Raw genomic sequence first — 21,814 nt, 5'->3', positions numbered from 1 at the left:
TGTAAAAGCTACTCTATCCAGCTGATTCTGCAGTTTCACAGGGCAACAGAGGCTTCAACCTGTGCAGCACTAGAAACAACATGAAGTCCCAAATGAACATTAACATGCATAAACAACATTTACTCATCTGTGTAATATCCCCTGGACTGGTCATACATTACTAGGTTTTTTCACTGACAAAGGAAAAATCAGGTAGTTCTCAAAGAAACTTGGCATATGAGCAATTCATGAACCTCACCACTTCAAGTCAACGCTGTATTAAATTGTCTACTCATCACTGAACTTCTGTCCTTTGTTTCCTTACTGGGTAGCACCCTTTTTCATTTGATTAAAAACCAAATGCTTAATTCACAAGTACATTACAAACAGCACTCAGAGACAGCAGTCTGATGTTTCCCATATCATATCCTTATGTTGCAGAATGCATTTGTGTGGGTTACTTAAAATGCTTGCTAGCATACCATGCAATGCAACAACACATTGCAAAAGCAACATATACAATGACACAAAAAAATCTGACACACAGAAACAGTTTTAAAGAGGGCATTGCCTGAAAACCTGTCATTGAGGTGAAATGCACAGAAATAACTATACTTTAGAAATTAGCAAGCAGCTTCTCTGGATTGGTCATTTTAATTCTGCAGATCGTGACAGTTTAGTGTCAAGAAACTTAAAAAGATATTTTCAAATAAGGAACACAAATAATGATGCTGTGAGAGCAAGACTGACATTTGGATCGACCAGACACAATAGCTACTGCCAACACAGGTTCAAATCCACAATTTAGCACCAATTAAATCTTGAAGCAGGGTAACCATGTTTGACACAACACTGCTCCTGATTCTGAAGCTCTTTGCAACATGCTTCCTTCTGCATCTGGTCCATATGATGGTTGAGTACAAGCCATACTCATGCTTTGCTGTTGGAAGTGCTTGGACACCGTGTTAAGTGGGAAGTCTGGCTTATAACTAGAGTGTAATCTGCATGGCTCTTCTTAAATATCTTTACTTTTGAGGCTGACTGAGCACCTGAACAAACTGTCCAGAGAAGTTGTGATCTCCTGTGGAGACCTTAAAAACCCACCTGGACACGCTCCTAAGCAATCTGATCCATACCAACCTACATTAGCATGGGGGTTGGACTAGATGATCTGAAGAGGTCACTTCCAAACCCTACCATCCTGAGATTCTGTGATTTGTATTTTAATTAAATGTCACAAAATATTGCATAATTTTGTCTACTTTTATGGTTCTTAACTTCAAATTATTTTAATCACATTTTATAATTCTGGTATTTAGAATACTTCCAATAAACCAAACCAGGTTGGAAGAGACCTTCAAGATCATCGTGTCCAACCCATCAATCAATCCAACCCACCCAAACAGCTAACCCATGGCACCAAGCACCCCATCAAGTCTCCTCCTGAATACCTCCAATAACAGCGACTCCACCACCTCCTTGGGCAGCACATTCCAATGGGCAATCACTCTTTCCGTATAGAACTTCTTCCTAACATCCAACCTGAACCTCCCCTGGTGCAGCCTGAGACTGTGTCCTCTTGTTCTGGTACTGGCTGCCTGGGAGAAGAGACCATCATCCACCTGTCTACAACCTCCCTTCAGTTAGTTGTAGAGAGTGATAAGGTCACCCCTGAGTCTCCTCTTCTCCAGGCTAAGCAGCCCCAGCTCCCTCAGTCTTTCCTCATAGGGCTTGTGTTCCAAACCCCTCACCAACTTTGTTGCTCTTCTCTGGACTCATTCCAGCAAGTCAACCTCCTTCCTAACCTGAGGGGCCCAGAATTGGACACAGAACTCGAGGTGTGGCCTAACCAGTGCAGTGTACAGGGGCAGAATGACCTCCCTGCTCCTGCTGGCCACACTGTTCCTGATGCAGGCCAGGATGCCATTGGCCCTCTTGGCTGCCTGGGCACACTGCAGGCTCATGTTCAGCCTACCATCAACCAGTACCCCCAGGTCCCTCTCTGCCTGGCTGCTCTCCAGCCACTCTGACCCCAGCCTGTAGCACTGCATGGGGTTCTTGTGGCTGATGTGCAGAACCTGGCAGTTGGATGTGTTCAATCTCCTGCCGTTGGACTCTGCCCATCTGTCCAGCCTGTCGAAGTCTCTCTGCAGAGCCTCTGTACCCTCCAGCAGATCAACTCCTGCCCCCAGCTTGGTGTCGTCAGCAAATTTACTGATGATGGACTCAGTGCCCTCATCCAGATCATCAATAAAGATGTTAAAGGGCATGGGGCCCAGCACTGATCCTTGGGGCACACCACTAGTGACTGGCCGCCAGCTGGATGTGGCACCGTTTGTAATGAAATTAAGTATTCATTATCAAAAATCATCTGTGACTGCACAAACATCTGTCTTAGTAACAAAGTTAAGCATTTCTGGATTTTACAGAAATTGCTAGGCTCTTGTGCTATTTTATTAATAAAGAAGAGAAAACTCAAGGATGTCCTTGAATATTCAGCTGATAGGCAACAGAAAACAAAATAAGTTGACACAAGGAAGCTACTAGAAGGTGAAGGGCCAAGCTCATTTTTCCATCTGTTTTCACTGAACACACCCTGTGTGAAATGTCATGGTCAAGGGCAGTTAAAAATTAATGTCATTCTAATCTTCTTAAAAACTTTAACTTCTTCAGTAAAATGTGTCAGACAGGAAACTATCCATAAACAAATCTGAGACGTTCAATTACTAAGATAGCTGTGATTTCCTCCTTTTGAAAGATCTCATTACTAGCTGCAATATTATTTCCACTCAAGGAAGTAACTCTGCAGCACCAAATATTTTCACATGCATCGAAACATGTAGACTACACAAGTCTGCGGATGTTTGCTTTGGCAGAGAACGGAACTTCCTCTGTTTCTCTGAATACAATGTAATCCTCCTCATTTATGTCTTCATTTGGGGGAGGGAGAGAAAACCTCAAAACACTTAAAAATAACATTAGAAAACCATCACAAATGGATTTGTTACCAAGATTCATTTCAATATTAGCAAGAGTTTAAAATACATGGTAGGACTGCAGCGCCTATTTCTTCTGACAACTTTGTCAATGAGTTTGACGTGATGAATGTCATCTCCTTGACTCATTGCCTTTGAAAAAGGCACTGACATAGAGGATTGTGTACATCATCTCCCTCAGTCTCACATCCAGGATTACAGGCTGGGTGATTAGTTAGTTTGCTTGTCTGATCTTAAAATCTGAGAGATATCGCCAGCCAGCTGAAGCTTTGCAGAATTTGGTGTGCACCTTTGTCCTATTTTCTGCTAAAAAGGTTGGGCTGTGGCCTGTAATGCGTTGTGGCTAGAAAATGGGTGTCAGTCACACAAAGATTTGACCAGTAGAATCATACCCTTTCTACTGCCACTAAGCAACATCACCTCCCTGGAGTGTAAGTTTTCTTGTACAATTAAAATCTTCTGTAAAGACAGCCAAGTAGAATTCCTGTGCTTAACACTTAGTCCTAGGCAATCACTTCAGTAGCCTTCTCAATTTAGAGAAAAACATACCTGACTTATTTCCAAGGTTCAAGCCCCTTTATAACAGCTCTCTTCACCTCCATGCACACAGAATGCTTAGGAAACCGACTCTGGGTGATAAGTCAAATAATAGTTTTCAAATTCCTTTCCCATTTCCAATGGTTTGGGTTAGAAGGGACCATTAAGGATCATCTAGTCTGTGTCATCCCTTCCCACTTCCCCTGCATTTCCACTCAAGTCTAGTTCCTTTCAGCACTTACAAAGGGCATTTAGAGGGCCCTGCTTCCACAATCTTCAGAAACCATGAAGAAGGGAGAATAGCAAAGTGATATCACAATATCAGTTAGATGTATGTAGTGAAAAACTGAAGTGGTAATCAGTCAGAGGAACTTGATCTGCATTCCCCTCTCCCCACATCTATTACTTTTGGGATATGACTGTGAATATAACTCAAATGAAAAACATAGCTTGAAGTAGCAGAGAATAGTTTTTACTAGACTATACTTGTGATCTTTTCCCTTGCTTTCTTACTTGGCTAAACCATGGCCAGAATGCAATGCTATTAATCCATTAAACTAAACTTGATTTATACAGCACACATTTATTCAATTAATTTCTCTATTCTCTTATTTCTTACCATTTTAACTTAAGACCTAAGGAAAATGGAATTACAAGCAAAATCTGAAAAGGGACACAAACCCAGTTTCAAAATTAAGCATGGTGCTAGGGTAATTTTTCATTTCTTACTGAATGTCAGCTCTTCGGAAGCCTTGCTGCTTATAATGATCTTTGTCTACCAAGTTCTCCTAAACACCTTGCCCAACAAAACCTAGTAACTACTGGACACATACTTGCTCTTTAATGAGAGCTAAACTTACAATGACATCAGCCTGTCCTATTTGTCTGTGACTTGTAAGCCAGATGAAGTTTACTTACTAAATGTTGCAACCCTGCCAAAATTCAGGGCTGCACAGAACAGTATGTTCGGGCCCTGATGTCTTGCCAGTTTTCAATGAAGTGCTTGACAAGGGACTACATGTAGAGGTCAAGTGATACTATCGTGATCTCACCAGATGGTAACTCGTGGTATTTTTCCCAAGGCAGGTAGTATAGTCTGTTAAGAAATAGTTGGCAGGTGATCCCTGAACTCGCAGTCAGAAGTATCAGGATTATTACAAAAGATCAAACCCACTACTGATATTGGCAAAACAGACTGTTCCCAGAATTTTCTTGCATGTAATTCGAAGGCTCAACTCTCAAGAAGTACGTTTACTTGCAAAAAAAAACGGGAAGTATCTCTTTTATTATCTGCAATCTTAAATCAGAAGCGCTCCTGTGAAACAAATCTGGTGTTCTTGCACAATTATGATGTGATGCATGTCAAATGGTTAAATAAACACACTTTCTGAAATGTTGTTTATAAAATGGGATGCAGGCTGCTAGTAAATAAATGTGCAGCAAGACAAAATTGAGCATTAGGATCACTAACGAGGATGGGTGGCACTTTGGAATGAAACTATTGAACTTCTTTAGACTTACTGAGAAGAAAATTCAGTAATATATTAATATATTATTAACTGATACTCTGAAGACATTGAGAAAGCAGTCACTACAGGGATTTCATCATCTGGCTGTAGCCTTTGATAACTACTTGTCCAGGGTCAGAATAAACGTTTATTAGAATAAACCTTTATTAGAATAAACCAAACCAGGTTGGAAGAGACCTTCAAGATCATCGTGTCCAACCCATCAACCAATCCAACCCACCCAAACAGCTAAGCCATGGCACCAAGCACCCCATCAAGTCTCCTCCTGAACACCTCCAATGACGGCGACTCCACCACCTCCCCGGGCAGCCCATTCCAATGGGCAATCACTCTCTCTGTATAGAACTTCTTCCTAACATCCAACCTGAACCTCCCCTGGCGCAGCCTGAGACTGTGTCCTCTTGTTCTGGTACTGGCTGCCTGGGAGAAGAGACCATCATCCGCCTGTCTACAACCTCCCTTCAGGTAGTTGTAGAGAGTGATAAGGTCACCCCTGAGTCTCCTCTTCTCCAGGCTGAGCAACCCCAGCTCCCTCAGTCTTTCCTCATAGGGCTTGTGTTCCAAGCCCCTCACCAACTTTGTTGCCCTTCTCTGGACTCATTCCAGCAAGTCAAACTCCTTCCTAAACTGAGGGGCCCAGAACTGGACACAGGACTCGAGGTGTGGCCTAACCAATGCAGTGTACAGGGGCAGAATGACCTCCCTGCTCCTGCTGGCCACACTGTTCCTGATGCAGGCCAGGATGCCATTGGCCCTCTTGGCTGCCTGGGCACACTGCAGGCTCATGTTCAGCCTACCATCAACCAGCATCCCCAGGTCCCTCTCTGCCTGGCTGCTCTCCAGCCACTCTGACCCCAGCCTGTAGCTCTGCATGGGGTTGTTGTGGCCGATGTGCAGAACCCGGCACTTGGATGTGTTCAATCTCATGCTGTTGGACTCTGTCCATCTGTCCAGCCTGTCGAGGTCTCTCTGCAGAGCCTCTCTACCCTCCAGTAGATCAACTCCTGTCCCCAGCTTGGTGTCATCAGCAAATTTACTGATGATGGACTCAATGCCCTCATCCAGATCATCAATAAAGATGTTAAAGAGCACAGGGCCCAGCACTGATCCCTGGGGCACACCACTAGTGACTGGCCGCCAGCTGGATGTGGCACCATTCACCACCACTCTCTGGGCTCGGCCATCCAGCCAGTTCCTAACCCATTGCAGTGTGCTCCCGTCCAAGCCATGGGCTGACAGCTTGGCCAGCAGTTTGCTATGGGGGACGGTGTCAAAGGCCTTGCTGAGGGCCAGGTAGACTACATCCACAGGCCTCCCCACATCCACCAGGCGGGTCACCTGATCATAGAAGGAGATGAGGTTGGTCAGGCAGGACCTGCCCTTCCTAAATCCATGCTGGCTAGGCCTGATCCCATGGCCATCCTGTAAATGCTGTCAGCATGCATGCCAAGAGAAAGACAGAAGACAGGCTGAGACAGAAGGCAAGATCGTAAAACTACATTCCACTCATCTACCAATGAAATGCGTTTAGAACGATCTTCCTTTTGTTTTCCTTTTTACACCCAAACGCTCAGCTAGAGAATTCTGCAGCTATCCTTTCTTAAAGGCACAGCCTAAGCTGTCACAGTACTTTAAGAGAATCAGCGTGTTTAAGTGTGCATACACCAGAATTAATTTTTGAAGTTGTTTTTCTCACAAAAGAAACAAAAATTCCTTTCTCTCACTGGCAGCTTTTTTTATTTTGAGCCTGCCTAAACTTGATGCTTTACATGACAGCAAGTTAAGCATTCAGCCATCGCTGTGCTTTTCTCTCTTTCTTTAAATTTGGGCCTGCATCAATTATCCCTCCTGGAGTATACTTATTCAGCTACATTAAGCAGCCAAACTGCACAGCAAATATTATCTGATATTCTGTCAGCTGGCTTCATGTTTGCCATTCGAGCATTGTTTTGTCAGACATGAAAAGAACAAGTCTGAATGCTGCTCACTCGGCTAACTGAATGTCATGTTTAAATCTCTTCAGGGAAAAATGAACAAATCACCTTCAAATTGGAAATTAATTATTCTGACTTCTAATTTCTTAGCCGTTTACTGCAGTGTAGGCCATTTTAAGGACCACAGACCTCTTTTGCCGCTCACTTTTCTTTCTGCTTAGTACATCCTGGTAATGGACTGTGCAATAGGATAGCAGCAGCTAGGCTCAGCTCCAGTGGAAATATTAAAAAGACAGAATTTATCAGATTTATGACTAGTTATAAAGATGATTATTTCTATAACATTTAACACATGCCATCACAGATTTTCAAGTTTGCGAAGGACAGCAGTTTGTACATGGCTTTTTCAACACAAGGTAATTAACTGGAAGACATTATTAAAAGGTCCATCATTACACACTCTTCTTGAAGGAAAGATCCAGCAGCAAAGTGTACAGATCCAGAAAAGCAGCACTCCATAAGAGATCAATCACTCATAAGAGAGAATCCACAGAGTGCAAAAGGAGAAACATAAACCCCCATGTATATAAGGGGAGAAAAGGAAGACCTAAACAATTACAGGCCAGCCAGCCTCACCCATGTGCCTGGCAAGATCATGGAGCGTATCCTCCCAGAAACTATGCCAGGGAACATGGAAAATGAGGTGACTGGTGAGACCCAACATGGCAAAAAAACAAAACCCTGGAATGTGTTGTCCAGGGAGGTGATCGAGGCCCCGTCCCTGGGGGTGTTTAAGAGCAGGCTGGATGAGGCTCTGGCCAGGCTGACCTAGTGTGGGGTGTCCCTGCCCGTGGCAGGGGGGTTGGAACTAGATGATCCTTGTGGTCCCTTCCAACCCTGAATGAAACTATGAAACTATGAAACTATGAAATTGTGTCTGACAAATTTGATGCCCTTCTACAACAGGGTTACAGCATTGGTGGAAGAACAATGAATGTCACCCAGCTGAAGTTGTGCAAAGCATTTTACACTGTCCCATACATCCTTGTCTCTAAACTGGAAAGACATGGATTTGAAGCACAGATCAGTTCATTTGATGGATAAGGAACTGGCCGGATGGTCACACTCAAAATTGCAGTCAACAGCTTGATCAGTGATCAGTGATGTATGGTGCTCCTTTGAGGTCAGTGCTGTTTAACGTTTTTGTTGGCAACATGGACAGTAGGATCAAGTGCACCCTCAGCAAGTCTGCTGACAACACCAATCTGTGTGAAGTTAACATGCTGGGAGGAAGGGATGCCATCCAGAGGGACCTTAACAGGCTTAAGAGGTGGACCTGTGCAAATCTGATGAAGTTAAGGCCAAGTGCATGGTCCTGCACCTGGGTTGAGGCAATACCAAGCATGAAAATGTAAAGCAATGCTGGACTGTTTTATCATCCTAGGAGAATAGCAAGCTTTCACTTTCTGGTGAAAGAGTAAAGCAGTGTTTATGTCAGTGTGGCAAAATAAATAATTTTCAAACCTCTCATCATAAACTCTCAACATCTACAGAAATGCATCAATGAAGTAAATAAACTTCTGACTAAAAATCCAGGCAGCATGACTGGTATAAAACCCTCTGGAAGACAAGGCTACTAAAAGCCTAATGGAAAGTTTTGTAATTACCATGCAGTATTTACAGCCTAGGACACTCCAAATAAAAAATTGCTGCACAAATGTGATACAAAAAAAGAGAGAATCTCCATTTTTGACGGGTTTATCTATTAATTCTTTATCTCTATTAACACTCAGAGAGAGACTCAGCTATTGTTTGACTTGATCAAAATACTGCATCATGCTAATTGTGTATCTTCCCTGCCTTTTAATCAGGCATCATACACAATCCAGCACACAATATCCAAACTCTAATACAAAACCTAGGAAGACAGTATTAGTTAAATTGTCTTAGCAGCTGTATTACTCTATCATCTCCAGTCCTTTGGGAATTAGCATTGTTTATTCTTAAACTATGGAAGGACATCTCATACAGGGAGGTCATTCTGCCCCTGTACTCAGCACTGGTTAGGCTTCACCTTGTGTCCAGTTCTGGGCCCCTCAGTTTAGGAAAGATGTTGAGATGCTGGAGGGTCTCAAGCTGTGCCAGGGGAGGTTCAGGCTGGATATTAGGAAGAAGTTCTTCCCAGCAAGAGAGATTGGCCATGGGAATGTGCTGCCCAAGGAGGTGGTGGAGTCACCATCCCTGGAGGTGTTTGAGAGGGAATTGGATGTGGCACTTGGAGCCAGGGTTTACTTGATTAGATGGTGTTGGGTGATAGGTTGGACTTGATGATCTCTGAGGTCTTTTCCAACCTTATTGATTCTATGATTCTATGATTCTATGACATTCGTGACTACCTGGTGACTTCTTAAAAACAAAACAAAACAAAAACACCAACAAAGAAGTTTTCACCTCTAAGGCTTACATGCTTATATAACTTGGGCACCTGAACAGCATCATGAAGAAAGAGCATCTTAAATAAAGATTCACTATCTCCCACCTCATCACAAAAAAGGCAATTGAGAGATACCACGAATTGCCTGAGAATATTTACAAGTCTGCCACCAAAACTGGAGATCATAGGTAACACTCATGACATCGCCACTAATGATCCACGGCAAAGGAACTTAGTAACACACAGCATTCACATTTCAGGCCTTATTCATCCACAAAAGGAGAATTAAACTGTAACAAACCAAAAAAAAAAGGTATACAAACAGTCAGAAAACTCCTTTTAATCAACTTAAAAACCCCAAACATTAAAAAGTCAGTCAAGTGTTGTCCCTCTTCCTTCAGAACAAATCCTGCTTTCATATCCTCAGGGAACTTACAGAAAACTGGGAAGTGAGCTGTAATAAGCAGTGTTTTGTAGAAGGAAAAGACAAGATTTTGAGAAACAGCAGAGACTTATTCATTGCATCCTTCCTCAGAATGTGGAAAAAAGTATCTGTTATTCTCAAATTCTGTTATTCTGGATGGCCCACAGGAAAAACCAAACCAAACCAAACAAAAAAAAACCAAGAAAAAAAAAAAACAACAAAAAACAAAGCCCACAGACACAGACAAAAGAAACAAAAGACCCCGCAACATTCACAGAACATTTCAGGGAGAACGGAAATGTGTCATAAGACAAAGGTTGAGAAGACCTCACCCAGAAGACCTTTAAGTCAAAAGAAACCTCCCTTCCTCTCTGAAAGATGATAAAAAAAACCCCATGCACTCCTATCTTGTTGATTTGTAGTAGACATTTCTGGCTTAGGTGTAACCTGTGAAAAGAGATAACTAATCTGAGTCCATCCGCCCTTTTGCTGACTCTGGTCTTATTAAAATAGAATACAACTGTCAGATGGTTTCCACCATGGACTGCTCATTGCCTTTCATCTTATACAGAAATGCAGGAAAAACTGTAAGATAAAAAGGGAAGAAAATACCTTCTGCATAAGGCTATTTTGCTGCAGCACAAGAAGCAAACAACCCCTCCCCCAAGTACAATGACAGTGGTTTCTACAAAAGTAGCATCAACCAACTAGGTAAACACAAATAAATTTGAAAGTCTTGTTCTCAGGACGTAGGATTCTGATCAGAGTGGAGTTCTCACAGTAAGTAATTAGAGCAGATGCACAAAGGATGAGGTAGATGACAGCAAGCTGGTAAGAATACGGTGCTTACAGAGACGATCACAACAGATGTTAATCAAGCAGGTTTTATTCACCTCTCAGTTCTGTAGGTAACTGTGGTAGATGTTCTCATCCAGTTACTATTCTTCTGTCCCTCAACTTCCCTACAGTCCCTGCTGGCATCATGGAGGTTAAAATGGAAGGTTAAAAAAGGCTGTCACCGACACAAATACAGGTTATTTCTAAGCACTCAGCTGCTGCTCACAGGAAAGCCAACTGCAGGAACATTGTTATTTGAAGGACTTGATTTATCCAAAAAACTAGGGGACAAAGGAGATTCAAGAAACTAACTCACAGGGCACACAGATGGAGAGCTTTAGTAATGTCATCCTGACTGACATAGCTGTGCATAGCGGGAACATACCTTACGCTACACTGTTCTACAGGATGTGTATTCATAGCCTTAGTGCTTCATTTGTATACACTGGGTAATATGTCATTTTGAAAATGTGAAGAGCACAGCAGCTACACTGTGATTTCATATCAGTCAAGATTATTCTTGAAGCCAGCTCACCACAAATCTGTGGTGTTAGATTATGAAGGTAGAAGAGTGGTAATCATTTTGTGCAAACACACAAGAAAGATATTGGCAAAAAAAAACCCTGCTGTGCAAGGGGTACATTAATGGAAGAAATATTTTTATACTAACAATGTCAACTTAAAACTCCTTTTGCAACAGAAGGTGGCATAGTGAAAAATAATATGAACTTAAAATCACAGTGGCCAGATACTGAGTTGCTGAGCAACCACATGTAGCTTCTGACATCTTAAAAGTTCAGAAAACATCAAGCTATAAACTCAGCTTCCTAGTTACTGACAGCTGAGCTTACCATTGCTAAAAATCTTGGCCACTGTTTTAAAACACATTTTACTTCTAAGGAAGATAATGAATCACATTTCCAAATGGCTATAGCATGCACACACATACACAGGAAAATTGAGTACTGCAAAATCAGGGACAGAGTCTGGAAATTTGGGAGAGTCTGTGGTTTAAAAACACTTTGAATGGATTTACTATGTTCATTATGGTTTCAATATCATTTTATCCATACATTGCCTTAATTTCTTCTCTTATATTTGTAATACTTGAACATGGGGAGGTGGTGGAATCGCCATCACTGGAGGTGTTCAGGAGGAGACCTGACAGGGTGCTTGGTTGCATGGGTTAGTTGATTAGATGGTGTTGGATGATAGGTTGGACGTGATGATCTTGAAGGTCTCTTCCAACCTGGTCTGGTCTGGTCTGGTCTGGTCTATTCTATTCTATTCTATTCTATTCTATTCTATTCTATTCTATTCTATTCTATTCTAATTCTATTCTAATTCTATTCTATTTCTATTCTATTCTATGGTTCTTGCTGGCACAATGCATTCTAGGTATGCCTTCACTCTAGGCAATGCTTACTTGCAGAGTCATTTGAAGTACTTCAGGATTGCCTGCAGATGGTCACAAATTCAACATCTTTCAGCAGGACATTTCATTAGAGTATCTCCTCCCTTTGAGAAACTCTATCAACCAAAGGCTAACCTAAGCTTTCAGTCACTAGTGTATTCTATTTGTATATATTAACATACAAAAGGACAGCGAATAGTACTGTAACACAAACTCTGCGGTGAGAAAGGCACCCCTACCAAAGGGATACAAATGCTAAGTGGTTAGGATGCTCAAGCCCGTGTCCCGTTAGCTCCACTGCACTCCTATCAAAAATTGCAAGCAGAACTGTAACTCTTTTGCATGTGACATGCACTGGAACAAAGGAACATATGTCTGTGGAGTCTGCTATTTCCAACAGGAGAACAGAAATGAAAGTAAAAGAAAGAAGGAAAATGCTATGTGGATCAGTACAAGAAAACATCAACCAAGATAGCATAAACCCCACTTCTTCCCCATTTCCATATTTGTAGCCTCCTTCCATTTAATAACATGTACAGCAAATACTGCAAGTATCTTCTTTAAATAAAGAAGAAATTTGGCAAATTTTTAGTGTGAGTACCTCTCCAGGAAAGAGATGGAAGTCTCATTTGTATTTGTTCAAGTTAAAATGATTCTCTTATAGCTAAATTTCTCATTTAGGCATAAAATTGGTCAAAACCAAATGGGATGCAGGGAGAAAGAAGCCTGCCAGCAATGACAGAGTAAGTCTGTCACTGTTTGGCTGCAATATTCCTTTTTATTCATGTCAGTAAACCACTTCAATTCATGGTAAGAATATATTAGCCTTACTAAAGTGAATATATTAGCCTTACTAAAACACTGGGGGCAAGAAGTCTGGTGTTAATAGAATAGAATAGAATAGAATAAACCAGGTTGGAAGAGACCTTCAAGATCATCACATCCAACCTATCACCCAACACCACCCAATCAACTAACCCATGCAACCAAGCACCCTGTCAAGTCTCCTCCTGAACACCTCCAGTGACGGCGACTCCACCACCTCCCCGGGCAGTCCACTCCAGTGGGCAATCACTCTCTCTGCGTAAAACTTCCTCCTGACCTCCAGCCTGAACTTCCCCTGGCGCAGCCTGAGACTGTGTCCTCTTGTTCTGGTGCTGGCTGCCTGGGACAAGAGACCAACCTCTGCCTGTCTACAACCCCCCTTCAGGTAGTTGTAGAGAGCAATAAGGTCACCCCTGAGTCTCCTCTTCTCCAGGCTAAGCAGCCCCAGCTCCCTCAGTCTCTCCTCATAGGGCTTGTGTTCCAAGCCCCTCACTAACTTCGTTGCCCTTCTCTGGACTCGTTCCAGCAAGTCAACATCCTTCCTAAACTGAGGGGCCCAGAACTGGCCTGGCTCTCACAAAGAATGCGGAGTCAACAACTGTCCTCTGTAACTCGAGTATGAGATCTAAGCGGTAAAGGGAGGAAAGCGAGAAGCAGGGCAAACCCCACGGTATTTCACATACATTATTTTGTCTACAGCAGCCTCCAGGCAATTATGTAAACATGGAAATAAAACCTGAAAATTGTATAACATTTATAAAGGAACATTCTGAAAGTGTGAGGCTAGTTCCTCAGCTGCACTAAAAACAACATCATTTTTATTTAAATCCACTGTCTTGCCATACAACAACGAAGATTAAATCTATGATAGAAATGTTAGAATATTGTATCTGTTATATTGCCCTATTCCTCTATTACTGCAGGAATTGCCCTGGTTAGTAACAAGTCCCAGGTGCCTTCTATTATGTCTACATGTTATATGGAAGTGCTGTTCTGAAAACCACAGTGGCTGGAATAGCACACAGCTCCTTTATCACAACCTACAGGTTGCATTTCTGATTTCTGGAGTGGACATCAGACTTATTCTACTGGTGAAGGCACTGAAGAGTTCTCTTCCAGTTTTGATGTTGTCTCCAAAAAGCCTCATGATTTTATTCTGAACAAACCACTCCATTTCATAGAAAAGTCTCTTACAGAAAATCCTTGAAGCTTTCTGTATCATTCCCCCTCATTCCAGTTCCCACAAACTCATTTGCTGGTGCACAATACTGTTGACCTCCAAAAGAAGCAAATATTCAAACTGACAGTTCTTGCAAGAAATGAACCAAATACACTTCTTTTTGCATTGGAAGAGAGATCAATGAATAAGCTTCTTAGGAGACAGGTTTAACTCTGCCAGACTTCATGTGTAGCTTTTCTCTGAGTGACCTATCTACAATGGCATACTCATACAGGTTTTCTCTTAGTGGCTATACAGTGCATGACTTTTGGGGTGGGGACTCAGTTTACACTGTGACTACTCTTAAGGCAGCCCTACATTCTGCTAGCACATCATCTCAAGCGCTGTATCATAGTTTCATAGTTTCATTCAGGGTTGGAAGGGACCACAAGGATCATCTAGTTCCAACCCCCCTGCCACGGGCAGGGACACCCTGCACTAGATCAGGCTGCCCAGAGCCTCATCCAGCCTGCTCTTAAACACCCCCAGAGACGGGGCCTCGACCACCTGTATCAGCAAACAGAGATTGTTTGCGTAGAGGATTCAGTTTCTGTTCACCACCAGACTGTTCTGCTCTGCTCTCTGGGTGGTGTGGGCTCCACATTGCAACTTCATTAAGGAGGAGACCTCCTTGCTTCTAAAGCATTAACCTTATGGATTCCATACTAGAAATGTCACCACACCCTTGTGTTTTGAAAAATACTTTTCCCAGGTGACTTCTCATTATTCTAAACAGCATCATTTAGAAGATGCTTAACAAAAAAATTGGGGGGGAACCTTCAGGGAAGAAATGTGTAGACTCTTCTTTGACTCCACATTCCTTTGCAAACTACTTACTGAATGTTCAGCATTGCTCAGCTGTGCTCTGAGTTGTGTTCTGAAGAGAAATGAGTGTTTTCTAGAAGAGATGTAGAACAGTCACCTTTAAACAGACAAAGAAAACTAATGATACTGCACTAAAAACTAACTCAAGTGATTGCAGGGGCCTTAGCCTCAAGGAGGTAAATTACTGTAAATTCCACAGAAACAAGAGCTGCAATATGACATAATTATATTGCAATGCTCCACCTAAAAGGGAGTGGAGAAAACATAAAAGTATAAATTAGAACATACCAGTCCTCATATACATAGACATTGCTGATTGCAACGAATAGGCAGGGAGATGAAAAATAAATGCCTAAATAATCATCTGTGCTGTAAAGAAAACTGAATGCCCTGGGTCTTGTCAGTCAGTTACAAGTAATGGGCTGATTGGGTTAGAAAGTCAAATGACAGGTATTCACAACAGCTACAGTTTCCTTTTATTCCACACAACTTAATGGAAGCAGATAGCTGAAAAAGAATAAAAAAGCCTACAAAAAGCTCAGAATATCACCTTTTAAATTTTCTATTAATGTGCTAGCTCACTGGAAACAAACATGTTCTCCTTTTGCAGGATCTTCCTGTTAGTAACAGTTGCATATAAATAAAGTTTTCTAAACAAACATCTTATCTTTTTATGGAAGGAAGTCCATTAATAACGAATTGACGTCCTTCCCTGAAAAAAAAAACTCAGCTCTGATTCTTTCCCATAAACTAAAGAAATAAACTTACACCCTGAGAGTTTTCACTGTATTTTCACAGTAAACTTGGAGAGTCTGCACGTAGATAAACCAGAACTGTTTGGATTTTCTTACAAAATATACATCTGTTGCTACCTCGCCACATAATACTTCATAATTAATCTCTTCCCTCATTTTTTGATTGCTTTATGGAACTTAATGCTTCATTTCAACAATACACCACATATCCTCTTTCAAAGGCTCTTACAAGCCCTGTGAGGAGAGGCTGAGGGAGCTGGGGTTGCTCAGCCTGGAGGAGACTCAGGGGTGACCTTATCACTCTCTACAACTACCTGAAGGGAGGTTGTAGACAGGCAGATGATGGTCTCTTCTCCCAGGCAGCCAGTACCAGAACAAGAGGACACAGTCTCAGGCTGCGCCGGGGAGGTTCAGGTTGGATGTTAGGAAGAAGTTCTATACAGAAAGAGTGATTGCCCATTGGAATGGGCTGCCCGGGGAGGTGGTGGAGTCGCCGTCATTGGAGGTGTTCAGGAGGAGACTTGCTGGGGTGCTTGGTGCCATGGGTTAGCTGTTTGGGTGGGTTGGATTGGTTGATGGGTTGGACACGATGATCTTGAAGGTCTCTTCCAACCTGGTTTGGTTTATTCTAATAAAGGTTTATTCTAATAAATTACAGGGTGGCCTCTGAGCAACTTTCAGTCTGGGAGCTTCAGGAGCAGAACACAACTGTTTAATATTTTGACCTGTTCAACCATTTTAGAAAGACGTCCTTTACCCAACAAATGCAGTCAATCAGACTTTAGCAGCTGTGCTCAGAATCTACCTTGCTTTTCATTGGTCATCTATGCTAGTCATGGGGTCCGTGTTGATAGGTTGGACTCGATGATCCTCGAGGTCCTTTCCAACCTAAGTGATACTGTGATACTGTGATAGATATTTCTGCTGTCCAAAATTAACTTCATCACAGAAAATCTTCTGACACAATCTTCATCTGCTTCCCTTCTTCAAAATACCTTTTTCTTTAGACTAGGAGAGTTTGATGTCGACACTATGCTGCTTGTGGTAAGTAAAATGAACATGTTTCTCCCAACAGGTTGAGAAAGCCAGCACTTTAATCTATTTGCAACAATGCTGCAAAGAGAAATGTTAACATGTCTAAAGAGAGTTTAGTTTTTTGATGGTTTTGTGAAACACACTTTAAAATATCAATGTCACACCACAAGAAGATAACCCTAAGAGAATGGCAAAATAAGTTATTTGATTACCATACTTGTATAAACTTAAGAGAATGCCATAGTATTTTTGTACAAAAAGATCTCTTCATCTTAAACACATAAGATATTTAACTCTGGGGAGCATAAGAAACTTCATCACAATATTTAAAGCAGGAATTTGAGAAGGAGGTTTTAAAAAAGAAAGTGGATCAAATGGGGCAAGAAAACACTGATTTTCTTCAACTGTGTCTATAAATAATTCCTATTTCAAAGGCATCTATTCCAGTTTTGAAAGATGAAACACTACTATCACACTTTTAGATATCCTAAGAATGGGAAAATAAGATTCTGTGATCCTTTTTCAAGAGTGTGCATCAGCTTTCCTTACACAGTACTTCACTGGAGAAGGCACTTAAAGTATACTGTAACACAGGTAAATAAAAGTGACAGGGAGTGAGACTGGTGAGACTGAACACTAGACTCCTCCTCCCCCCACTATACTGAACTGAGAGATCACTTCCTTACTCTGTTTCACAGTAATATGGTTTGTTTTCTGAAGATGAGCGTGCTGTAGAGGTGACAGGCCATAAGGGGATAAAAGTCAGTCCACATTACGCAACCTTGAAGGTATTGGTTCCTTGCTCTCTACAACTACCTGAAGGGGGGTTGTAAACAGGCAGAGGTTGGTCTCTTCTCCCAGGCAGCCAGCACCAGAACAAGAGGACACAGTCTCAGGCTGCACCAGGGGAAGTTCAGGCTGGAGGTCAGGAGGAAGTTTTACACAGAGAGAGTGATTGCCCACTGGAATGGGCTGCCTGGGGAGGTGGTGGAGTCGCTGTCACTGAAGGTGTTCAGGAGACTTGAGAGGGTGCTTGGTTACATGGGTTAGTTGATTAGGTGGTGTGGGATGCTAGGTTGGACGCGATGATCTTGAAGGTCTCTTCCAACCTGGTTTGGTCTATTCTATTCTACTCTATTCTATTCTATTCTATTCTATTCTATTCTATTCTATTCTATTCTATTTAGCATACATATATAGCTTCACACACTGACTTTTACAGTTTGCATTTAGAATGGAATGCTTTTTGTGGATGATGCACGTATTTAGCAGCACACATACCTGAATGTTACTACAAAACCAAGAACCACTTCCTTTGCCCTTAACTCTATTAATACTTTTCAAAAGGTTAGGTCCTCCAGAAGGTTCCCCCCTGTTTCTCTGTATTGCAGAACAGTGATCTTTTTTAAGAGGAAAAAAAACAAAGAGCATTGTTTTAAAAGGTTGTGCAAAACAGAAAGCAGAGCAGATTATTTGGTATCCCACAGCAGCACTGGAAACACAGATGTAGGCAAAAGCCTGACAATACCTGGGCAAAACAGCATGCTGAAGATTTTTGTCAGTGATTTCACTTTCACCAGTTTTCCAGGACTGTCCTGGCTAATCAGGATACTTAGTCACCCTATACAATTTCCAGCTTTTCTGCCTTACTTTTTCTTCACTCTACTCTTTTTTTTTAGCCTAATACCTCACAAAGCTTTTCTGATTTAAAAAGATGCTTGAGAAACCTTGAGGCATTCTCAAGAAAGCTCAGTAAATATGTACAAAACCCCCAAGACTGCCAACAATTTCACTTTCTAAGATGAAGAGCGTTGGTAAGCTGTGGCTAATGGCTAGCCAATGTATTTGGGAATGACTTCAGCTCTGATGAATGAATTGATTTTAGCCAGCACATCAAGCAAAGCAGTCCATTCTTTGGTATCACTGTTACCTGTGCTGCTGTCTTTTCGGGCTTCCTCATAGGCACGTTCTGCAATGCGGGTGTCGCAACTGGTGGAGGAGGTGCTCTGCGCTTTTTCACTTCTCTGTTTTCTGTCATTCCCGAGATGTTACCAAGCGACAGTGATGGACCCAGGCAACTGGAACGAGAATTCGCTGAAGGAGAGTTTGGAGCTGTGGAATAACCCTGTAAATGAATTAATGTCTTAGATTAAAATCACTTTTAAAAAAACAATGGGGGGGGGGGGGGGGTGGGAAGAAGCAAACCAAGACACATGTGTGGTTACTGTTTAAACAATGATGTGAATAATCATGTATGTTCTTCTGTCAAAGCTTCTGAACTGCAAACTGTAACTTTTGGAAACTTGTAAAGGTCAACTGGTACAAACTAGAATAGAATAGAATAGAATAGAATAGAATAGAATAGAATAGAATAGAATAGAATAGAATAGAATAGAATAGAATAGAATAGAATAGAATAGAATAGAATAGAATAGACCAGGTTGGAAGAGACCTTCAAGATCATCGCATCCAACCTATCATCCAACACCACCTAATCAACTAACCCATGCAACCAAGCACCCTGTCAAGTCTCCTCCTGAACACCTCCAGGGATGGCGATTCCACCACCTCCCCGGGCAGCCCATTCCAGTGGGCAATCACTCTCTCTGTGTAAAACTTCCTCCTGACCTCCAGCCTGAACCTCCCCTGGTGCAGCCTGAGACTGTGTCCTCTTGTTCTGGTACTGGCTGCCTGGGAGAAGAGACCAATCTCTGCCTGTTTACAACCTCCCTTCAGGTAGTTGTAGAGAGCAATAAGGTCACCCCTGAGTCTCCTCTTCTCCAGGCTAAGCAGCCCCAGCTCCCTCAGTCTCTCCTCATAGGGCTTGTGTTCCAAGCCCCTCACCAACTTCGTTGCCCTTCTCTGGACATGCTCCAGCAAGTCAATCTCCTTCCTAAACTGAGGGGCCCAGAACTGGACACAGGACTCGAGGTGTGGCCTAACCAGTGCAGTGTACAGGGGCAGAATGACCTCCCTGCTCCTGCTGGCCACACTGTTCTTAATGCAGGCCAGGATGCCATTGGCCCTCCTGGCCACCTGGGCACACTGCAGGCTCATGTTCAGCCTACCATCAACCAGCACCTTAAGACAGAAGATGCAATGAGCACCTACTGCGGTTTAACAGCTTTGCAGGCAGGTTGGACTCAATTATTTCTGGAGGTGCCTTCCAAGCTGTAGCATTCTATGATTCTGTGATTGATGGGAACAATACTGCCGCTTGCTATCTAAAATACAAGCCTCATCTAGTCACATAATTATGTTGCACAAATGCATTTGCAATTGTCTTTAAGTTAGAAGCAATACACTTTTCTGCAAGGAAGATTTATTCTTAAACAAGGACACTGTATTAATCATATGCTGTCTGTGTCCCAGGCTTCTCTGTTTTATTATCAGTCTGCCTGATTTACCTAAGTGTCCTCTGCAGATTTGCATAAGAGAAACTGCTACTATCAAACTGTTTCAAATATACCTGCCCAATCAAACATAATCATTCACAATCTATTGAAAACAAGAACTATTTAACCTGGTCATAAGAAGCCCTATTGACAGGCACCATTCTGGATTTTCACAGCCCCAGACAATAGGAGAATCATAGAATGGCCTAGGTTGGAAGGGACCTCAGAGATCATTTACTCCAACCTCCTCACCATGGTCAGGGACACCTCTCAACTAGACTCAGCTGCTCAAGGCCTCATCCAGCCTGGCCATGAACACCCTGAGGGAGGAGGCATCCACAACCTCCATGGGCAGCCTGTTCCAGAGTCTCACCACCCTTGTGCTAAAGAATTTCTTTCTAAGATCCAGACTAAACCTACTCTCACTCAGCTTAAAACCATTCCCCCTCTTCCTGTTGCTACACACCCTAATGAAAAGTCCCTCTGCAGCCTTCTTGTAGGATTCCTGCAGGTATTGGAAGGTAGCTCTAAGGTCCCCTCAAGAGTCTTCCCTATGCTGAACAACCCCAGCTCCCTTAGCCTATCATAGTAGAGGTGTTCCATCCCTTGGGTCATCTTTGTGGCCGTCTCCAACAAGAGAAATAGAAACTCCTTAATGTTAAAAAATTCCTTTAACTCTCACTGAAAACTTGATTAAATCAATTTTAAAAGTTTCACTGATTTCAGATCAATGCCTTAATATATTTTTACACTAATATACAAACAGAAATAGATGGGGTAAATCTACAAGTAGGAAAACCTAAGAAACTTGACTGCTTAAAAATGTCCAGTTTTGTGTTAATTGAGTTTTGATACTTAAATTCAACACAAATCATTTTTTGAATTTGCTAATAAAGATCTTGCAACAACTCTTCCCTCAAACCCACAATCCACATTTCGCACTTTTTTAGAGAAGTTTCCATATTAAATTGAAGATTCTGCTTCTTAATTAAGCTATGAGGCAGTAATTTCTTCTTGAAAATGTCTTCTGTGAACTCACCACTGATACCAATCCACTGTGAGTTGGAACAGCATACCTATTCTGGAAGCACAGGCTGAAGACCATGGCTCATAATGTTGTTCTCATCACAACAGAACATGCTACAGCACTTGCAAAACTCACCCATTGAGGACATAATGCCCTCACAAGGAATTTTGCCCTAAACCATAGAATACATACTGTCAGGAAACACAAGGCAACCAAAAATCCCATCATTTTTATTTTATTTATTTAGAATAAACCAAACCAGGTTGGAAGAGACCTTCAAGATCATCGTGTCCAACCCATCAACCAATCCAACCCACCCAAACAGCTAACCCACGGCAGAGCTAGTTCTGTGAACCTAAATTCTCCAATCTGAGAAGTGAAGGAAAATGCTTTGCTTCAATGTTATGACTGCAAAATGATGTATGTAATACAGGTTCCTGACCATCTGCTAAAGTTCAATGTTGTATAGATTTCTGTGAAAGCAACTGAAAATCCTAAATGCAGACAGCAAACTGACTTGGGTCTTGTTCTGCACTTACTATGCATGTCACAACTACCACTGACTTGAAACTACCTGCTGGATATTTCTGTGTTGCAGACTGCACAGCAGACTTTACCTTGGAATACTCTGTGTAGCAGGGTATGTTAC

At 42.1% G+C, this 21,814-nt stretch overlaps 1 protein-coding gene across 12 annotated transcripts in view; it reads right to left on the bottom strand.

Annotated features, from left to right (window-relative positions):
* COBL (cordon-bleu WH2 repeat protein) overlaps positions 1-21,814 on the bottom strand; it is a 239,972-nt gene that overhangs the window by 69,500 nt on the left and 148,658 nt on the right. For all 12 annotated transcript variants that reach the window (XM_068147700.1, XM_068147701.1, XM_068147699.1 and 9 more), the window contains one exon: positions 18,674-18,868. In XM_068147700.1, the coding sequence (XP_068003801.1) occupies positions 18,674-18,868 (195 nt within the window). The remainder of the gene's footprint in view (positions 1-18,673; positions 18,869-21,814) is intronic.

The sequence above is a fragment of the Melanerpes formicivorus genome, unplaced genomic scaffold (genome assembly GCF_026170545.1).
Source record: "Melanerpes formicivorus ecotype bairdi unplaced genomic scaffold, bMelFor1.0.p_v2 SCAF_15, whole genome shotgun sequence".
Taxonomy (NCBI): Eukaryota; Metazoa; Chordata; class Aves; order Piciformes; family Picidae; genus Melanerpes; species Melanerpes formicivorus.
This window is presented reverse-complemented; position numbering and strand designations above follow the sequence as displayed.